The sequence below is a fragment of the Mus musculus genome, chromosome 7 (assembly GCF_000001635.26).
Source record: "Mus musculus strain C57BL/6J chromosome 7, GRCm38.p6 C57BL/6J".
Lineage (NCBI taxonomy): Eukaryota > Metazoa > Chordata > Mammalia > Rodentia > Muridae > Mus > Mus musculus.
The window spans coordinates 140,087,825-140,105,194 of NC_000073.6; the positions used below are offsets into that span (position 1 = coordinate 140,087,825).

General features: G+C 49.5%; 2 protein-coding genes across 8 annotated transcripts; one reads left to right on the forward strand and one right to left on the reverse strand.

The window, feature by feature from the left end:
• Positions 1-5,571: 5,571 nt before the first annotated feature.
• Positions 5,572-9,379, forward strand: Prap1 (proline-rich acidic protein 1). The gene is made up of 5 exons (NM_009475.2): positions 5,572-5,644; positions 7,208-7,274; positions 8,326-8,378; positions 8,850-8,956; positions 9,058-9,379. The coding sequence occupies exons 1-5, from the start codon at positions 5,637-5,639 to the stop codon at positions 9,270-9,272; spliced, it is 450 nt and encodes a 149-aa protein (NP_033501.2). The 5' UTR covers positions 5,572-5,636; the 3' UTR covers positions 9,273-9,379.
• A 607-nt stretch (positions 9,380-9,986) lies between these two features.
• On the reverse strand, positions 9,987-17,008 carry Fuom (fucose mutarotase). Of its 7 annotated transcripts, none has more exons than NM_001286217.2 (6): positions 14,483-14,582; positions 13,777-13,845; positions 13,508-13,578; positions 13,266-13,364; positions 12,055-12,128; positions 9,987-11,798 (listed from the first exon to the last, which is right to left on the reverse strand). In NM_001286217.2, the coding sequence occupies exons 1-6, from the start codon at positions 14,565-14,567 to the stop codon at positions 11,711-11,713; spliced, it is 486 nt and encodes a 161-aa protein (NP_001273146.1). In that variant the 5' UTR covers positions 14,568-14,582; the 3' UTR covers positions 9,987-11,710. The 7 variants fall into 7 exon arrangements, 5 of the variants coding, with proteins under 5 accessions (NP_001273146.1, NP_081204.2, NP_001273147.2 ...); NM_026928.4 differs by having other exon boundaries at positions 9,987-11,882; NR_104415.1 differs by having other exon boundaries at positions 9,991-11,882; positions 11,979-12,128; positions 14,483-14,617.
• Positions 17,009-17,370: the final 362 nt, after the last annotated feature.

A 17,370-nucleotide genomic window follows, 5' to 3' on the forward strand; every position in this document is an offset into this window, starting at 1 on the left:
TTTCCCCCCTGTGCCCATATCTTCGAGGCTTTTCCCCATTTTCTCCTCTATAAGTTTTAGTGTCTCTGGTTTTATGTGGAGTTCCTTGATCCACTTAGACTTTAGCTTTGTACAAGGAGATACCAGTGAGAATGACTAAGACCAAAAATTCAGGTGACAGCAGATGCTGGTGAGGATGTGGAGAAAGAGGAACATTCCTCCATTGCTGGTGGGATTGCAAGCTGGTACAACCATTCTGGAAATCAGTCTGGTGGTTCCTCAGAAAATTGGACATAGTATTACCAGAGGAACCAGCAATACCTTTCCAGGGGGTATATCCAGAAGATGTTCCAACTGGTAATAAGAACACATGCTCCAATATGTTCATAGCAGTCTTATTTATAATAGCTGGAAGCTGGAAAGAACCCAGATGTCCCTCAACAGAGGAATGGATACAGAAAATGTGGTATATTTACACAATGGAGTACTACTCAGCTGTTAAAAACAATGAATTTATGAAATTCTTAGGCAAATGGATGGATCTGGAGGATATCATCCTGAGTGAGGTAACCCAATCACAAAAGAACTCACTTGATATGTACTCACTGACAAGTGGATATTAGCCCAGAAACTTAGAATACCCAAGATACAATTTGCAAAATACATGAAACTCAAGAAGAAGGAAGACCAAAGTATGGATACTTCGTTCCTCCTTAGAATGGGGTACAAAATACCCATGGAAGGAGTTACAGAGACAAAGTTTGGAGCTGAGACAAAAGGAAGGACCATCCAGAGACTGCCCCACCAGGGGATCCATCCCATAATCAGCCCCCAAATGCAGACACTATTGCATATACCAGCAAGATTTTGCTGACAGAACCCTGATATAGCTGTCTCTTGTGAGGCTATGCCAGTGCCTGGCAAACACAGAAGTGGATGCTCACAGTCAGCTATTGTTTGGAACACAGGGCCCCCAGTGGAGGAGCTAGAGAAAGTACCCAAGGAGCTGAAGGGGTCTGCAACCCTATAGATGGAACAACAATATGAACTAACCAGTACCCCCAGAGCTCGTGTTTCTAGCTGCATATGTAGCAGAAGATGGCCTAGTCTGCCGTCATTGGGAAGAAAGGCCCCTTGGTCTTGCAAAGATTATATGCCCCAGTACAGGGGAATGCCAGGGCCAGGAAGCAGGAGTGGGTAGGTTGGGGAGCAGGGCACGGGGAGAGTATAGGGGAATTTCAGGATAGCATTTGAAATGTAAATGAAGAAAATATCTAATAAAAAATTTGTTTAAAATTAAAAAATAAATCCCAGCCCTAGAGAAGACAATCGGATCTTTTGGCTTCCAGAGCCCACTCTAGTTTGCAAAGGGTCTCTCTCTCTCTCTCTCTCTCTCTCTCTCTCTCTCTCTCTCTCCTCACTCCAATAAACTCTTTCTTCAACTTCTCTGCTGCTGCTGTCTGTGATGTTTGAGATTTCCTAGCAGCTACCTGTTGTGCTCCAGCTTTGAACTGCCTTTTAATTCTCTAACTGGCAGAGAAAACTAACCTGGTGAAGACCCCATAGACTTACTAACAGTGATGGTCAGTACAAGGGTCTTCCTGCCCTTGCTCTTTTTTGTTAATGCCATGAAGTTAGGAGCTGCCCTTTGACCAGGCTCCTGTCCTGGAGAGGGCTTCCTGACCATCAGATGTTGGAGGGATGTTGTTATTAATGCTGAATGCAAGGGTTACTCGTCTCCCTGTCAACTGTATTAATTTTGTGTCTGTCTTGCTCACTTACAGCCATTTGCTTCCAGCATCTTGACAGGGAATTCAAGCTTCTAGATTTTTCTTTCCTCATTTCATGAGTTTTAGAAGTTCATCAGAAGCCTCGTGTCTCTTCCATTTGTGGATAAACATGCTTTGCTTGCAGCAACAATATTGACCCCTCACAAAGTTACATTATTAAGAGACTAAAGATAAAGATACAGGAGGGCTGGAGAGATGGCTCAACGGTTAAGAGCATTGACTCTTCTTCTAGAGGTCCTGAGTTCAAATCCTAGCAACCACATGATGGCTCACAACCATCTGAAATGGGTTCTGATGCCCTCTTCTGGGGTGTCTGAAGCTATAGTACAGTTGAATACATAAAATAAGTTAAAAAAAAAAAAAGGCCGGGCGGTGGTGGCACACGCCTTTAATCCCAGCGCTTGGGAGGCAGAGGCAGGCAGATTTCTGAGTTCAAGGCCAGCCTGGTCTACAAAGTGAGTTCCAGGACAGCCAGAGCTATACAGAGAAACCATGTCTCGAACCCCATCCCCCACCAAAAGAAAACTCTGAGGGGGCTTCCAGCCCCTCCCTGGGCAGTATCTGGCACTCACAAGCGTGCTTGATCTCTTTCAGGCACTGCTGCTGGAGCAGGCTAATGCTGTATCCACCACCCTAGGAAAGAACTTAAGAGATGTAGATTCTCAGCAATGGCCACCACCCTTAGAAAGCATTTGGATAAATAAAGTTGTTAGTGACGCTAGGTTAAGGTGTTTTTGCTAGGGACTCTGATGTAGAAAATCTTAGAGAGCAATTTGAAGTTCAGAAAAGCATACTTTTAATATTTAAGCTAGGGCGTTTTAAAGGTCAGGGAACAAGAACAATAGCAGCACTGAGTGACGTGACTCTCACTGAGGCTGGACAGGTGATGATTGATTTCTTGTACTTATTTTTGACCTCAGCTTCCTTATTGATTTCATAACAATTATTGACGAGTAATTGCTGATGAGAGTAATGCCCTCTGAGGAATTAAAGTAGGTGTGACTGATTACATTTTATATAAAAGTTTAGATTTGCGATTCCTTTAAGGTTCTTATAACATTACTTTTTAAGATAAATAATAAAATACTCGATTCTGTCTTTTAACCACAAGTTGCTGCCTGTCAGTAAGAGAACCTGGCCGAGGAAACTACCTGCTTGCTCAGACTTGTTAATCTATGACAAGTTGCTTAGTTATGAATGTCCGTGAGTTCTTGGGAACACGTTGTTTTCTTTACCTGTACTGCGGAATGTTATTTCTGTAAAGGTGCGGGGGAACACACTGTGTTTTTCATCGTCATTCACTAGAAGATAAATGGGACCTAATCCCATTGTAATTCAGTGCTGCTTGAAAGATTTTGCTGGGCTACGGAAGCTACGGGAGAGGAGGGAAAGTGTGCTGGAGTTCCATCCTCCAGCTGTGTGTACATGCGCACATTTGTGCATGTGTACAAATATATATATGTGTTATGTATATATGTGTTATGTATATATGTGATTATGTATACATGTGTATGTGTGAAATGGTTGGAGTCTGCTTGTTGGAGCTTTGTTCCATCCATTCAGTGTGTGAATGTCTGTCTGTCTGTCTATATTTGTATGTGTGACATTATTAGAGACTGCTTTTGCTTCATCCTCTCAGCCTGTGTGTGTGTGTGTGTGTGTGTGTGTGTGTGAATTTTCTTTTCTTCCTTTTCTTTCTCGTTGGCACCTGACAGTTAAGAGTTCTGAGTCTCTCACTGGTCACTGAGTGCCAGGCCCAATCAAGCTTTGTTCGTTCCCTTGGAGACCAGTGTGCTGAGTGGTTTCTCTGACTGCTGGTTGCCATCAGCAGCAGACCCTGTTGGTCACCATCAGACCCTGTCGGTCACCATCAGACCCTGTCGGTCACCATCAGCACTGACAACGCAGCTCCATGCCTGCCTCTGTTTACCCCCTGGCCTTTGACATTCTGACAAGCTTTGTACCTTTTCAACTGCTGAGCCACAGCTCCATCCCACCCCCATTTTAAGCATAAATGGACACCGGAATTGTCAAGTGCACTTTTTCCCTGTCTCTTAAAAAAAGCTCATGCTCTTTGTCCTTCGTTTACAGCTTAGAAGATTAAACACTAGACCAACTTTACACTCTTGGGATCAATTCTTGTGTACTTTACTTGACACTATTTTATTTGTGGAGGATTATTGGTCTGCAGCTTTCATGACACTGCAGTGTCCAAGTGTCTTTCTAATGCTGTGACAAGACACATGACCAAGGCAACTTATAAAAGTGTCCAATTTGGGGCCTATTGTTTCAAAGGGCTGGAGTCTATGTCGGTCCTGATGGGGAGCATGGCAGGTGGCAGGCATGGCGCTGGAGCAGGTGATGACAGCTTGCATTTGATCCATAAACAGGAGGCACACCACACACACACACACACACACACACACACACCACATAGACACAACACCCCACATAGACACACACACACACACAGACACACATATACCACACACACACCACATAGACACATGCACACACCACATAGACACACACAGACACAGAGACAGACACATACATACCACACACACACATACACCACACACACATATCACACACATACACACTCCACATAGACCTGCACACCATATAGACACATACATAACAAGGTAGACACACACAGAGAGATACCAAACCACACACACCACATAGACACAAACAGACACATAGAGAGACATACACAACACCACACCACACACACACACACACACACACACACACACAGAGAGAGAGAGAGAGAGAGAGAGAGAGAGAGAGAGGTAACTAAGAATGGCATGGACATTTGAGCCACTATGTGGTTGCTGGGATTTGAACTCAGGACCTTAGGAAGAGCAGTCGGCGCTCTTAACCGCTGAGCCATCTCACCAGGCCCTGCATGGACATTTGAAACCTCAAAGCCTGCCCTCAATGACACTCTAATAAGTCCTTATCTCCTAATCCTTCCCAAACAGTTCCACCAGCCGAGGCTACTGTGTTAAAATGCATAAGCCCATGAAAGAGACATTTTTATCCAAACCACCACACAAGGCAACCTTGGACTTACAGAAGAAACATTGGACCATAGTCTTCCAATGCTGTGCCTGTCCCCATCACTCTGAAGAGGGTTGTTATAATGACATATTTGGTACTGTGTATTTGAGTAGCTTCTCACTATTGTCTCTTTGAATTTCAACAGTCTGGGGCATACCCCAGGCCAGGGGCTTCCTTGTTCTTGGGACTCCCTGAAGCTCTGGCTATCTGCAGTCACTGCCTGTCCCCACCAGGAGGACATCCATTTCCTGAGCTTTGAATATAGTTGCCTCTCTGAGGGTGATGTGCTCATTTACCTGGGATTTGGTGGGAGCACTGCAAGGTACAGCTGCTTCTTGGAGTAACAACTGCTCTATCCCAAGTCCCAAAAGAAAGGGGTGGGGCTCTGGGACCACTCAGCTACAAGAGTATTGGGGCTGGCAGTCTGGAGTATAGCATAGAGGGCTGAGGCATAACAGAGGACACAGAGCCAAGTGCCTATCTATGCAGGAGAGGGGAATGTAGGAGTTAGTTAGTGGTGCTGTGGTTGTGGCTGGAAGTCTAGTGCTAAAGTGGGCAGGTCTTAGAACTGGCAGGTGGGAGATCAAAAGTCTCCTGGGGGCTCAGTCTATGCTCTCTGCTCACGCTACATGGTGGGGCAGGCGTGGCTTATGGCTCAGTGATTGCTGGCCCCTGACCTCTGGTCAGACACACCCATGTAGGAAAGATAAAACCAGGGTTAGAAGGAAGAGGACCAGGCACCTGGACCCTGAGATCTACAGCTTCGCCATTCGCCTAGAGCACTGAAAAGGAGCCCCAGTCATGAAGAGGTGATGCCGTGGCCTCTGGGCCCAAACTTTTCTACTCATAAAAGCTGGCAGCTGGGGGCATTGATCAGGGTGGGCCTGGCTGTGTGGTTACGGTCATACTGGGTCTGAGTCTAGGAGCTCTGGCTTAGAGAGAGGCCCTGAGAGTTACTCCATCTCAACCGGAAACCTAATTCCAGGAGAGGGTCTTAGAGGAGGAGAGGGAGGAAGGAAGAGAGGGAGGAAGGGAGGGAAACAAGAAGGGATGGAGGGTGAGAGGAAGGAAGGAAGGAAGGAAGGAAGGAAGGAAGGAAGGAAGGAAAAAAGGAAGGGGAGGGAGGGAGGGAGGGAGGGAGGGAGGGAGGGAGGGAGGGAAAGGCCTCTTTTCTGCAAAACACTCACCCTCGGGTCTGCAGCTCAGGGTTTACCTCCAAGTGGCCTCCAACTATGCATGAGGGTGGTTTGTCCCATGGGGTCCCTGAGCCAGAGGAACATTAGGTCCTAAATCTCCCCTGGGAAGAAGCAACATTCCAGGCTGTGATGTCCCAAAAGGGACAGTAGCAAGGTAGGCGAGGCAGGGGAATATGTAGCAGGCCTTTGAGGGATGGCAGGGTAGAGGCAGTGCAGGAATCAGGGAACCTGAGAGTTGGTCACCCAGGAGCTAGGGTTTGTGTCTCAGGGAGGCCTACGTCCCCTGCAGGACCTTAGTTATCAAGGAAGCAGAGAGAGAGAGAGAGAGAGAGAGAGAGAGAGAGAGAGAGAGAGAGAGAGAGAGAGTGTGTGTGTGTGTGTGTGCAGTACAAAGGCTAGGATGAGGGTCTCCATGTTTATTTCTCTTCCCAGCACACAAATAGGCCTTTGCCTAGTGGTCCTGAGGTGAGACATGTGTATTCAAGTCTGTGTCCAGGTCCTTACCTGAGGCCTTTGAACCCTATCCCAAAGGGCTGAATCATAGAGACGAGAGTTTTCTGTGAGGCTTCATTCAACACACACACACACACACACACACACACACACACACACACACACACACACACGTATATACATGCATGCCATATACCAACAAACACACATATACTTCACATACATGCACATCTCTTTAGACCCACGTGTTCAGTATTTCTTCCGTCTTCATGATGGGGCTGGGGCTACTAGCCACTAGAAGTTATTCCCAATACCATGGATTGTGGCCTCAGGGATACTGTGGGGCATGGCCATGTGCTAGGGCCTCCATCCCCCACCCCTGTCAACATTTTCAGGCATATGTATGCATGTGTGTGCAAGCCCACATGTGTGTCCTTGTGTAGCCTCTGGAATCTTCAGCACTGCCAGTGTCCTGTCATAGCAGGGCATGAGGTGTCTTGGCCACAGGTGGAGAGCTTGGCATCAAGACACAGAGCAGGGGTGTCCTGAGCATTTTGCTTGCTTACTCTGCCTGCAGGTCCTTTTCTGTGAGGCCAGAGTCAAGATCTAACAATGGATCAGCAGAGACCGACCTTGGTCTCTCTGCCTATGACACACACACACCAGCAGCTCCAGCAGGTCTTGACTCCCTCACCACCTCACATTCTCTCTCTGGTCCCCTAGGTTTCTCCTGGCCACCTGTTTGGTGGCTGCACTGCTGTGGGAGGCAGGCGCAGCTCCAGCACACCAGGTATGCAAGGGGCCCCTCTGTCCAGCTCCATTCCTGGCTGCTGGCCTCTGCCCCAGTTAGCAGGAAATACCGGAAAGGACTTCTTTCTCTCCACCCCCTAAGCTGGCGAGGCAAGCAGGGATGTGTGGTGAATCTGGTAGCGGCACCATGTGAGCACAGATGAGGGGCCTCAGGAAGAGAAGGGTTTGAGCCCTTCTGGGGTCTCCTGGGCAAATCTCCAAGACACTGAGGTTAACCGGTGAGGACATGGGTCTCTATAACAGCCGGGCAACCAGAAGGACGTATGTGAGCCTCCATGACACCCAGGTGACCCCAGGATGGGAAAACATGGTCCTTCCTGGTGTTCAGGCAGCCCCAGGATGAGAGGATATTGGTCATGACACAGATGATTATGGGTAGGGACGTGGCAGTCCAAATGCCTCAGAAGACCCTGTGTGAGAGGGTCCTCTCCATACTACCCTGGGCACACTCACTTAGAGGATGGTTTATAGACTAGAAACAGTTGCCCTGGCTGAAAATTCACTGAGCTTGCCCTGGGCCAAGTCCACTCACTCTGCACATGTGGCAGAAAAAAGAGGATGAGGGAGGCCCACCCTCCACAGCCATCCACAGCTTCTTGGAGCTGGGCACTTTCCCAGGGTCACCCTGTGCCTCACGTCCTTCTTGGTACTTTGTCTTCATTAAGGTATTGCATTCAGAGGAGCTGACTACCTTCTGGGCCACTAGCCAGGATGGGGAGGGGCAAGCATAGCCTTAATTAGTGCAAAATACTGGGGTGGAGTGAGGGTGCAGAGTCCACAGTGAGCCCTGGGTACCAGCAGAAGAGCTCTATTTTCTCCTAAGCTGGCTGGGTTTTGGGAAGGCTGGCAATTTGGGAACAGGCTGGTGTCCTAAATCCTCTCTCTGCAGTTCTGATAGCCATGATAATCCTCATCCCCTAGAGTTAAACACAGTTGAACTGAAGCCCAGCCTGTTGGTGGGTCTCTCCCTGGTGTCCTCCAACCTTGGGTCACTAACTAGCAGAATCCCCACCTGTGACTCCCTCTCCTAGGTCCCTGTCAAGACCAAAGGCAAACATGTGTTCCCTGAACAGGAAACAGAGAAGTAAGTGTCCCAGAGGGCAAGTGTGGGCTGGTGCACTGGGGGAATTGGAGAACATGGCTATTCAGAAGCTTCTAGGAGGAAGTGATACTCAAATCCCACAGGCATCCCTCCTTGGGAGTTCCCTCCCAGGAGCAGGGACCACAGGCCATTTTCCAGATCCAGTTCTCCCTGCAGCCTCCAATGGGCCATGTTTTAGAACAGTATATTACCTACTCCCTTGCCCTTGAGGACCCTGCTCAGGGAAGGTTCTAACCTTCTTGGGTCCCATCCCTGCTCTTAGTGCATTAGAGATGCTAGGGTCACAGAGCCATGAACTTGTCCCAGGCCTTACAGAGAGGTAAGGTGGGTGGGTGTGGAGTGGCTTCCCAGGGCCAGCAGCTGTCTAGGGGCAGAGAACGTCTTTGAAAGTGGGGCTAGCCATGTCTAACTCTCCCCATCTGAGTGTGAACCTTATTCTACTTGGGTTGGCAGGGTCTGGGATACTAGAGCCCTGGAGCCTCTTGAAAAGGACAACCAGCTGGGGCCACTGCTTCCTGAACCCAAACAGAAGCCTGCAGCTGCCGAGGAAAAGCGTCCAGGTCAGAGCGGGATCGAGGTCACATCATGGGGCCCATTCGGACAGGAGGCTAGTGGGAAGGATCTTGTGAGGGAGGCTATATCTACGTCTCCTTCTCCACAGATGCCATGACCTGGGTGGAGACTGAGGATATCCTGAGCCATCTTCGCAGTCCTCTTCAGGGTCCAGAACTGGATCTTGACAGCATAGACCATCCCATGTCTGACGATGTCCAGGATGAAGAAGTGCCCCAGTCACGGCCCATCCTGTATCGTCAGGTGCTGCAGGGACCAGAGGAGGACCTTGACCACCTCGCCCACTCTATGGAGGATTCTTGAAAGCCCTAACCACTCTTCCACTCCTTTCCTGAGGTCTAGGCTGTTGTGACCACTGAGTCTCCCCAGCTAGTAAAAAAAAAAAATAAATACCTGAAAATTGGTGGGAGGAATGCGTGTCTTTAAGACCAACAATTCTGGGACAGAGAAGCTGCATCTTGGAGGAAGAACTATGCTGTCCTACCTATGGCTCACCAGAGGCTTCTGATGGACGGGGCACAAGGTTTAGTTGACCCTCAGCTCGTGAACAATTCTCTTTGGGTCCAATTCTCTGAACATAGGGATGAAGTGATAGATGTGCCAAGCAGTCAGTGCAGTTAGACCAGTTAGCAGCATCAGCCTCAGAAGGGAAGCCCATCCTGGACTTCCCACAAAGGAGTCTGAGGAGATGCTTGAAGAGGGGTAAGGTTGTGTGTGACACAGGTTGATGAGTGTGTAGGTGACTACCAATCCCATCTGTGCAGTGAAACGCATTAAAGGGGCCCAGAGGCACACATTTTCCAGCCCCGGTAGCTCAGGCGGAACAAACATCTTAACAGAGGCCACCAGCTCTCCATCTCAACGCACCCCAAGCCCAGGCAGCTACATAGGTTATCTACCAGTCTCACACTCTTCCAAGTCTCTTGTCCCCACTCCTCCAAGGACATGAGCGGGGGAGTGAAGCCTCATGCGCACCTTGGCCTCCAAGCCCCACAAAGCAGGAACCCAGGTTCTATCTCATAGTTGAATCTGGGGTCTTCAAACTATTTGATCCCATTGCTCCCACGCTGCAGATGAGTCCGCATTACAGAAAAACTTAGTACCCCCACATTACAGCCCAACATTCCATCTTACAGACAAGTCCAGGGTCCTGAAGATGAACTGCCAGGCTCTGACAGTGACCTCAAGGTCTAGCCTTCATCACAGAGTAGTCCCACCTGTCATCCCGCTAAGGACCTAAATGAATCTGTCCGTGGCCCACCCTCGGTAGAGCAGCCTCTGCAGAGGCGCCAGCATCCTGCTCAGGTCTCAGGTAGCACCAGATCCCAGAGGGCACCGCAGCTGCTCTCCTTTCTCGTATTAGCACTCGTGACCTCCAGCCTAGTCCTGGAAACGCTGAGGGCAGGTCTTCCCCTGCATAGGTAATCCTCTGAGCACCTCCAGATCGACTCGGAGATGCTTTGCTAGCATTTCCAGGCAATTCTCAATCGAGCAGAACTGACCATGCAGATTGTGATCAAACCTCTTCTTGTCACTCCTCCGTCAAGTTAGAGATGGCCAGAGACCATGAGAATAACCCAGGCCCAGGTGGTCTGAAAACAGTGCCTTGTGAAACACTCTGTCTAGTGCCCGTGAGGTTGGATCCATGATCAAAATTTGAGCTGTCTCACCTCCCCACTCCCTGAATCTAAGTAGAGGACCTGCAGATGCTGGTGTTCCAAGTGCCTGGTGTTTTATTGGGACCAAAAGCATCTACTGGCCCAGGAGGGTGACTGTGACCAGGTTTCATTCTAGTTTTGCCTGAGCCAGGAACCTCTGGGGCCATTTCCTCCTAAAGGATGTAACTGGGGCTGGAGAGATAAGAGCACTTGCTCTATCAAAGGGACTGTCTAGTCACCTACTGAACTCAGTTGGTTTGCCCCTTTTGGCAAGTATAGACAAAGCTGCTACGAACATTCACCAGTTGTCTGTAGACAAGTGCTGGAGATCCAGTCCAAGCACTCAGTAGGGAAACAGTTTCTTGTCTGCCTGGGTTCTTCCCCTCATCTCTGGCTATACTGAGCCTCAGCTGATCCTTTACCTCCTGGGACAACTGAGGATTCAAAGCTGGGAGCAGCCACATTGCATCTGAGTTCCTGGGCCTAACATAGCTGCTCATGCATAGGTAGTGGGGTGCTCAACCTACCAAACATCTGCATGGGATCCAGCCCACACCCAGACCTCTCTGACCTTGAACCAGAGAGGACAGTTTACCATTACTAGCAGCTGAGCAGTCATCTCTGAGTGTCAGAGGCCTTCTATCTAAGATGCCCGGCCCGGCTGTCACTTGCCCTCTGGCTCCGAGCTCAGAGATTGGGCCTACTCAAGAATCACTGTATATTGCAATCCAAGTGGCTAATACAGAAGCCCCTACCCCATACAAGCCTAGTGCAACCAGCTCCAGCCCCCTGCTGTGCATCTTACTCAACATCAACCACTGGGCCTAGGCCCAGGCCACAGCCACAGACCCTGTCCAGCTCCCAGGTTCCTACCCAGGCCTAGCTCCTGCTCAGCTCCCAGCCCTCAAATCACCATGCTTCTTTCCATGTGGATTTCCTAACTGAGGATTCGTCACGGGCACGTAGGGGATGCTTCCTTGGGAGCTGATGGCATCCATGGAACTCACCACAAGACAAGTTCATGACTACAAAACCTTTAGATTAAAGCTTGACAATGACTCCCTCCCCGATCAATCTCACAAGTCATGGAAGGGGGAATTTGTCAGGGTCAGCAGAGTCTCTCAAGATCTGCCATCTTCTTGAGCCCGAGGCTGATGTCCAGGTCTGGTTGCTGCCAAGGGAAGGTGGTCTCTATGAGGGTCCGAGGTCAAGAGTTCCCTTCTTGAGGATGATGTTTCCATAGAGTGCCATCTCCCTGCAGGAGGGTCAGGGTGCTGGGACTCCAACTTTGCTCTCAGAGAAAACAGATCCCTTTCTGCTTCTATCCCACCTGCTCAGCAATCCCTCTCACCTTCATGGGCAAAGCAGGAGTGGAGGCATTTCCCAGGGACCTGAATAAGTCACCCAGATGCAGCAGACACACTCACCCGGTTGCAACCACAGCAAATGCCTTTTTTGCACGTTCATAAAATTCAAATCTCTCTAGCTTCATCAGGGTTTTCTAGAAGACAAAAAGGCATGGTTGGAGGGACCTTGTCTGAAAGTCCTCTAGGTGGACTCCTGATTTGAGTCCCTCATCAGGAGATAGCCAGGAGGCAGCAGCAATGGAACCCTGGTCTTCTAGGCTCCAATCTTCTGGTTCTCCTGATGCTGGAGTTTCAAGGATCCAGAGACAAGGGGTATCTTTTATATCTCTTCTCTGTCTGAGCCTGTGATGGACAAGGTGCCTGTTGGGTATGAACTCAGCTCAGCAAGCCTTTAGATCAGTGATTCTCAACCTTCCTGTCATGGTTGAATATGCTTGGGCCCAGGAGTGGCACTATTTGGAGGTGTGGCCTTGTTGGAGTAGGTGTGTCACTGTGGGCATGGGCTTTAAGTTCTCATCCTAGCTCACTGGAAGCCAGTCTTCCACTAGCAGCCTTCAGATGAAGATGTAGAACTCTCAGCTCTGCCTGCACCATGCCTGCCTGGATGCTGCCATGCTCCCACCTTGATGGTAATGGACTGAACCTCTGAACCTGTAAGCCAGCTCAATTAAATGTTGTCCTTATAGGCATTGCCTTGGTCACGGTGTCTGTTCACAGTAGTGAAACCCTAAGACACTTCCTGATGTTGTGACTACTTTTTAATACCTTATGCTGAAGTGACCTCTAACCACATTATTTTCATTACTATTTTATAACTGTAATTTTGTACTGTTACAAATTGTTACATAAATATCTTTGGTTTTTTTATCTGCCTTCAAAGTCCCCTGCTTAGGACAAGAGTACTCAAGGGGTCCTGCTCAGACCAAACGGCTCCTTTGGAGAATAGGTGTGTCCCCTGCCAGGCAGGGATGTGGGCTGTGTGACAGGCAGACCTTAGCAAGAATGAGGTGGCAAAGAGCAAGACCTAGGGTGAGGGTGTACATCTATAGGTTAGAGGGGACCCCATCCTGGAGCCCACAATCCTCTGGCTCAAATGGGACCAACTCCCAGGGCGGATAGGATAAGTCAGGATTCTGGGGGGAAGAGGCTTGGGAAGAGAGGGAGGTGGCCACAGGGCTCAGACACACCTCTTCCCTGTCCACTCCCACGATTCACCCTTCAGAGCCCAGATGCCAGGAGACAGAGCGTCCCATGGTTGGGGCTGCACTCACTTTACAGTCAGCTTCGAGAAGAAGGGATTCATAACGCTTCCATATCGGGGTCTGCAGGCCCTTCTCCTTGTCACTGGGCACCAGGTCCATGACAGCAGCCTGGGGAGACAGGGGTGAGCTCTGCGGCCTCAGGCACCTCCCTGGCTCCTCTGAGGGAGGGGGCCCTTTTGGCATATATAGCCATATGAAATCTAGCAAAGGGGAAACGGGCCCGGATCAGCAGCTCAGCCTTTGGTCCTCACCGGGCTTTCCACGTAGGTGTCCAGGGGCAGGAGCCTCAGCACAGCCTCCAGAAGCTGTGGGATGTCCAGGCCTAGGAGGGCAGAGCTGGGTTCAGGCTTTTGCTCCCACCATGACCTGCAACCCCACCTGTCTACAACTTTCATTTTTGGACCACAAAATTTAAGCAACCAGCCAACCGGAATGAGGGGCCAGGATAGAGAGGCCACGGAACCAGGACTGTTTGCACCCCAGCCCTGTGGTGCTCATACCCCAGCCCCGTGGTGCTCACCGTCTGCTCGGATCTCCACAGGTCCGCACTGGCAGATGGAGGAGGTAGGGAAGTTCGCATCAGCAAGGACTGGAAAGACAGAAAGGCGAAAGATGGGCTGGAATCAGTGCAGTTCTCCCTCCCAGATGGTCACCTTACATAGTCACAGATATCTACAAGCCACACATCCCTGTGCACTAGCACAGTCCACCCACCATCTGGGATGTCCTCAAGCCAGACCAGTATATCTCTCTCACTCCAGTTAGTGGGTCAGATCGTGGGCCACCCCGTAATCCCTTTCAGATGGTTAAGAAAAAAGAAAGAGAGAAGGAGAGAGAAGGAGAGAGAGAGAGAGAGAGAGAGAGAGAGAGAGAGAGAGAGAGAGAGAGAGAGAGAGGCCTCTGTGTTTTCCCGCCTTGCCCTAGAGCACCTGACCACGGATCAAGAAACGGGCAGATCTCCCGGTAGCCTGGGAAGTCATGTGGGACGTCTGGGAATTACCCCGCCGCTGAACTTGGACCTGGTTTGCCCTTCTTGTAGTTCTATGACCTGGTCCAATCTCAGGCCTCAGCTCAGCTCTTTCCTCAAGCAGCTGAATAGCTTCCTGCTCCGAAGGGCAAGATGATTGCGGCAGTGTCCACAGTCTTTCCTGAACGCTACCAGTTAAGGGCTCCTACGAGGATCGCACCCCTGTCAGAGGGCCGCGCTGCCAGCTTTTCGTGCTCACCAATTTCGTCTCCATGCCCCATCCGCGCAAGCGCGAACAACAGCTCAGGAGACAGCACCTTCGGGATGCCCTTGAGCGCAACCATGGCCGCAGGATTGGTAGGGGGCGGGTGTTGTCATCCGGGCGGTGCCACATGGATTGGGGCGGGGCCAGAGGAGAGGCGGGCCCAACAGCTGGGTAACTGGGGTGACATGCAAAACTCTGAAGCCAGGCAGATTGCGGGAAAGTTCAGAAAATAAGTTTGTGTGGGAAGCAGAAAAATGCCTTAAGAAGCATCCGTGAAAACTGGTCAGGCACAGCCTTAGCCCAATGATCTCTGATGCCCCAATCCAGATGGCTCTGGTATGGCTGGCCACTGCTGTCCAGCTTGGTGGCAGTGATAGGTAAAGTGTGAGAGGTAAGGGGAGGGCTTTCTGCTTCGGTTGTGAATGCCTTCAAGGGATTAGGACCAGTCCAGGAGGCAAGCCAGTAGAAGCAAAACCAAATCAAACCCCCAGGTTGCACTGGGCCTGGAGACCAAATAGTTTTAAGTAGCTGAGAGCATCACCAGGGGAGAGCCTTCTTAGGGTAGTCTGCACACATCGAATTTTCTTGAACTCTAAAGCCAGGAGTCAGCTAGAAGCTGATGGCTCTGGGTGGGTTCCTATTCTGCTAGAGCAGACCTAACACAACGGCCTGGGAGAGCTATGCTAGACCCAGGGTTGAGCCGAATTTCCCACGAGACATCTTAAACACTGTCCCACTTTTCAGAATCAAATGACTGAGGTATGTGCTCAGTGAACACACAGAAATTAAACCAATGAGGGGCTGGAGAGATGGTTCAGTGGGTAAGAGCACTGGCTGCTCTTCCAAGGGACTTGGGGTTGGTGGTTCACAGCCATCTGTAACTCCAGTTCCAAGGGATCCATAGCTTGTTTCTGGCCTCTGAGGCACCAGGCACAGATGTGGTACACAGGGATGAATGCAGGAACAGCATTTGCAAAAAAGCATATTTTAAAAGAACAAAATAGGGGTTGGTGAGATGGCTCAGTGGGTAAGAGCACCCAACTGCTCTTCCGAAGGTCCGAAGTTCAAATCCCAGCAACCACATGGTGGCTCACAACCATCCGTAATGAGATCTGACTCCCTCTTCTGGAGTGTCTGAAGACAGCTACAGTGTACTTACATATAATAATAATAAAAAAAGAACAAAATAAAACGAATGATTAATGATTTCAATGCGTCAGTTTCAAGGCTTCCCCTATTGGGTGGTTGCCATCTTTGCCTGTTTATTCTATGCTGTGTGTCAATCAATGGCTAACACATACTTTCTTGTGTGCCCAGCTTTAATAAGTGAACACTGGGGCTGGAGAGATGGCTCAATGGTTAAAAGCACTAGCTGCTCTTCCAGTGGACCCAGGTTTGATCCCTATCACCCACGTGGTGGCTCGAAACTGTCTATAACTACAGTTTGAGGGAATCCAATGCCCTCTTCTAGGGAAAAGTGAGCTTTACCAGGAGAAAGGCCCTGAGGTCTGGCTCCCAGAACAGGAAGCTCTGGTTGGGTGACACGGTGGACCATGTCACTTACCACGGTCTGGACTCTGTATTAACTTCATAACAAACTTTGAGTACTTGGTTATGATGTATGTCTTAATCTGGAGTTTAGGCAGGTCTCAACCCTCAAACTCTCCAAACCCCATTCTTGTTTATTTGAGATAAGGTCTCACTATGTAGCCCCCAGCTGGCCTTTCCCCACTGGGTGAAATTTGTGCAAACATCTGCAGTTCAGATGGAAATTGCTTCCGTATGAGTCTCCACTCTCACACTGATGGGTACTGAAGGTGCTGCAGAGTGGCTCTGACGCCCTTCTGCCACAGCAATTAGGTAGTCATTTCCCCACAAGGACGCTCTGGGCATAGCAGATCTTGGGATCCTAGCCAAAATTCTACCAAAATGCTAGGGCCAGGGTAGAAGGTCACTCTCTATACTGGCTGGTTTTGTGTGTCAACTTGACCCAAACTGGAGTTATCACAGAGAAAGGAACCCCCCTTGAGGAAACGCCTCCATGAGACCCAGCTGTAAGGCATTTTCCCAATTAATGATCAAGGGGAGAGGGCCCAGCCCACTATGGGTGGTGCCATCCTTGGGCTGATAGTCCTGGGTTCTATAAGAAAGCAAGCTGAGCAAGCCGGGGGATACAATCCAGTAAACAACACTCCTCCATGGCATCTACATCATAACCTGCCTTCAAGTTCCTGACCTGCTTGAGTTCCAGTCCTGACTTCCTTTGGTGATGAACAGCAATGTGGAAGTATAAGCTGAATAAATCCTTTCCTCCCCAACTTACTTCTTGGTCATGAAGTTTTGTGCAGGAATAGAAACCCTGACTAAGACACTGTCCTACCATGCACTGTAGCCCAGATGGTGGGAAGCCAGGCACTGTCCATATGTATTATCTGGCTCAGGATGGGGGAATGCAAGTGCAGTCACAGTTATCTGGAAGGCGGAATCAGGACTGCTTACATTCGGGAGTTCAAGACATATACATGTTGATCAATATGTATACGCAATATGCATATGAGATGGCTTAAAAATAAGTATCACATTACTGTGAGAATAAATGACAAGTCTTCATCTCAGTATAAGATATTAGGCTTTAAACACATCTACTACAACTCGAATGAACTCAGAGGATATTTGTCTTAGCTTAGACTTCTGACATGCTACAACTCAATGGATTAACTTCTCACAGTTCTAGAAGCAAGAAGTCGAAGGAGATTTGCTGTCTGGTGGAGACAGACTTCCTGGCCCTTCCTCACCCCTTCTCATTTCAACTTCATAGGAAAAGGGCTACAAGAGTTCCTTCAGGGTCTTACAAATCCACTCATGAATCCTACCCAACTTTT

Coding starts and splice junctions, on each gene's coding strand:
- Fuom (XM_030242965.1), bottom strand. CDS start 14,567: ATGGTTGCGCTCAAGGGCATCCCGAAGGTGCTGTCTCCTGAGCTGTTG. Junction 13,579..13,776: donor TGTGGAGATCCGAGCAGACG/GTGAGCACCACG, acceptor CTGCCCTCCTAG/GCCTGGACATCCCACAGCTT. Junction 13,365..13,507: donor ACACCTACGTGGAAAGCCCG/GTGAGGACCAAA, acceptor CTGTCTCCCCAG/GCTGCTGTCATGGACCTGGT.
- Prap1 (NM_009475.2), top strand. Junction 7,275..8,325: donor GCGCAGCTCCAGCACACCAG/GTATGCAAGGGG, acceptor TCCCTCTCCTAG/GTCCCTGTCAAGACCAAAGG. Junction 8,379..8,849: donor CCTGAACAGGAAACAGAGAA/GTAAGTGTCCCA, acceptor TTGGGTTGGCAG/GGTCTGGGATACTAGAGCCC.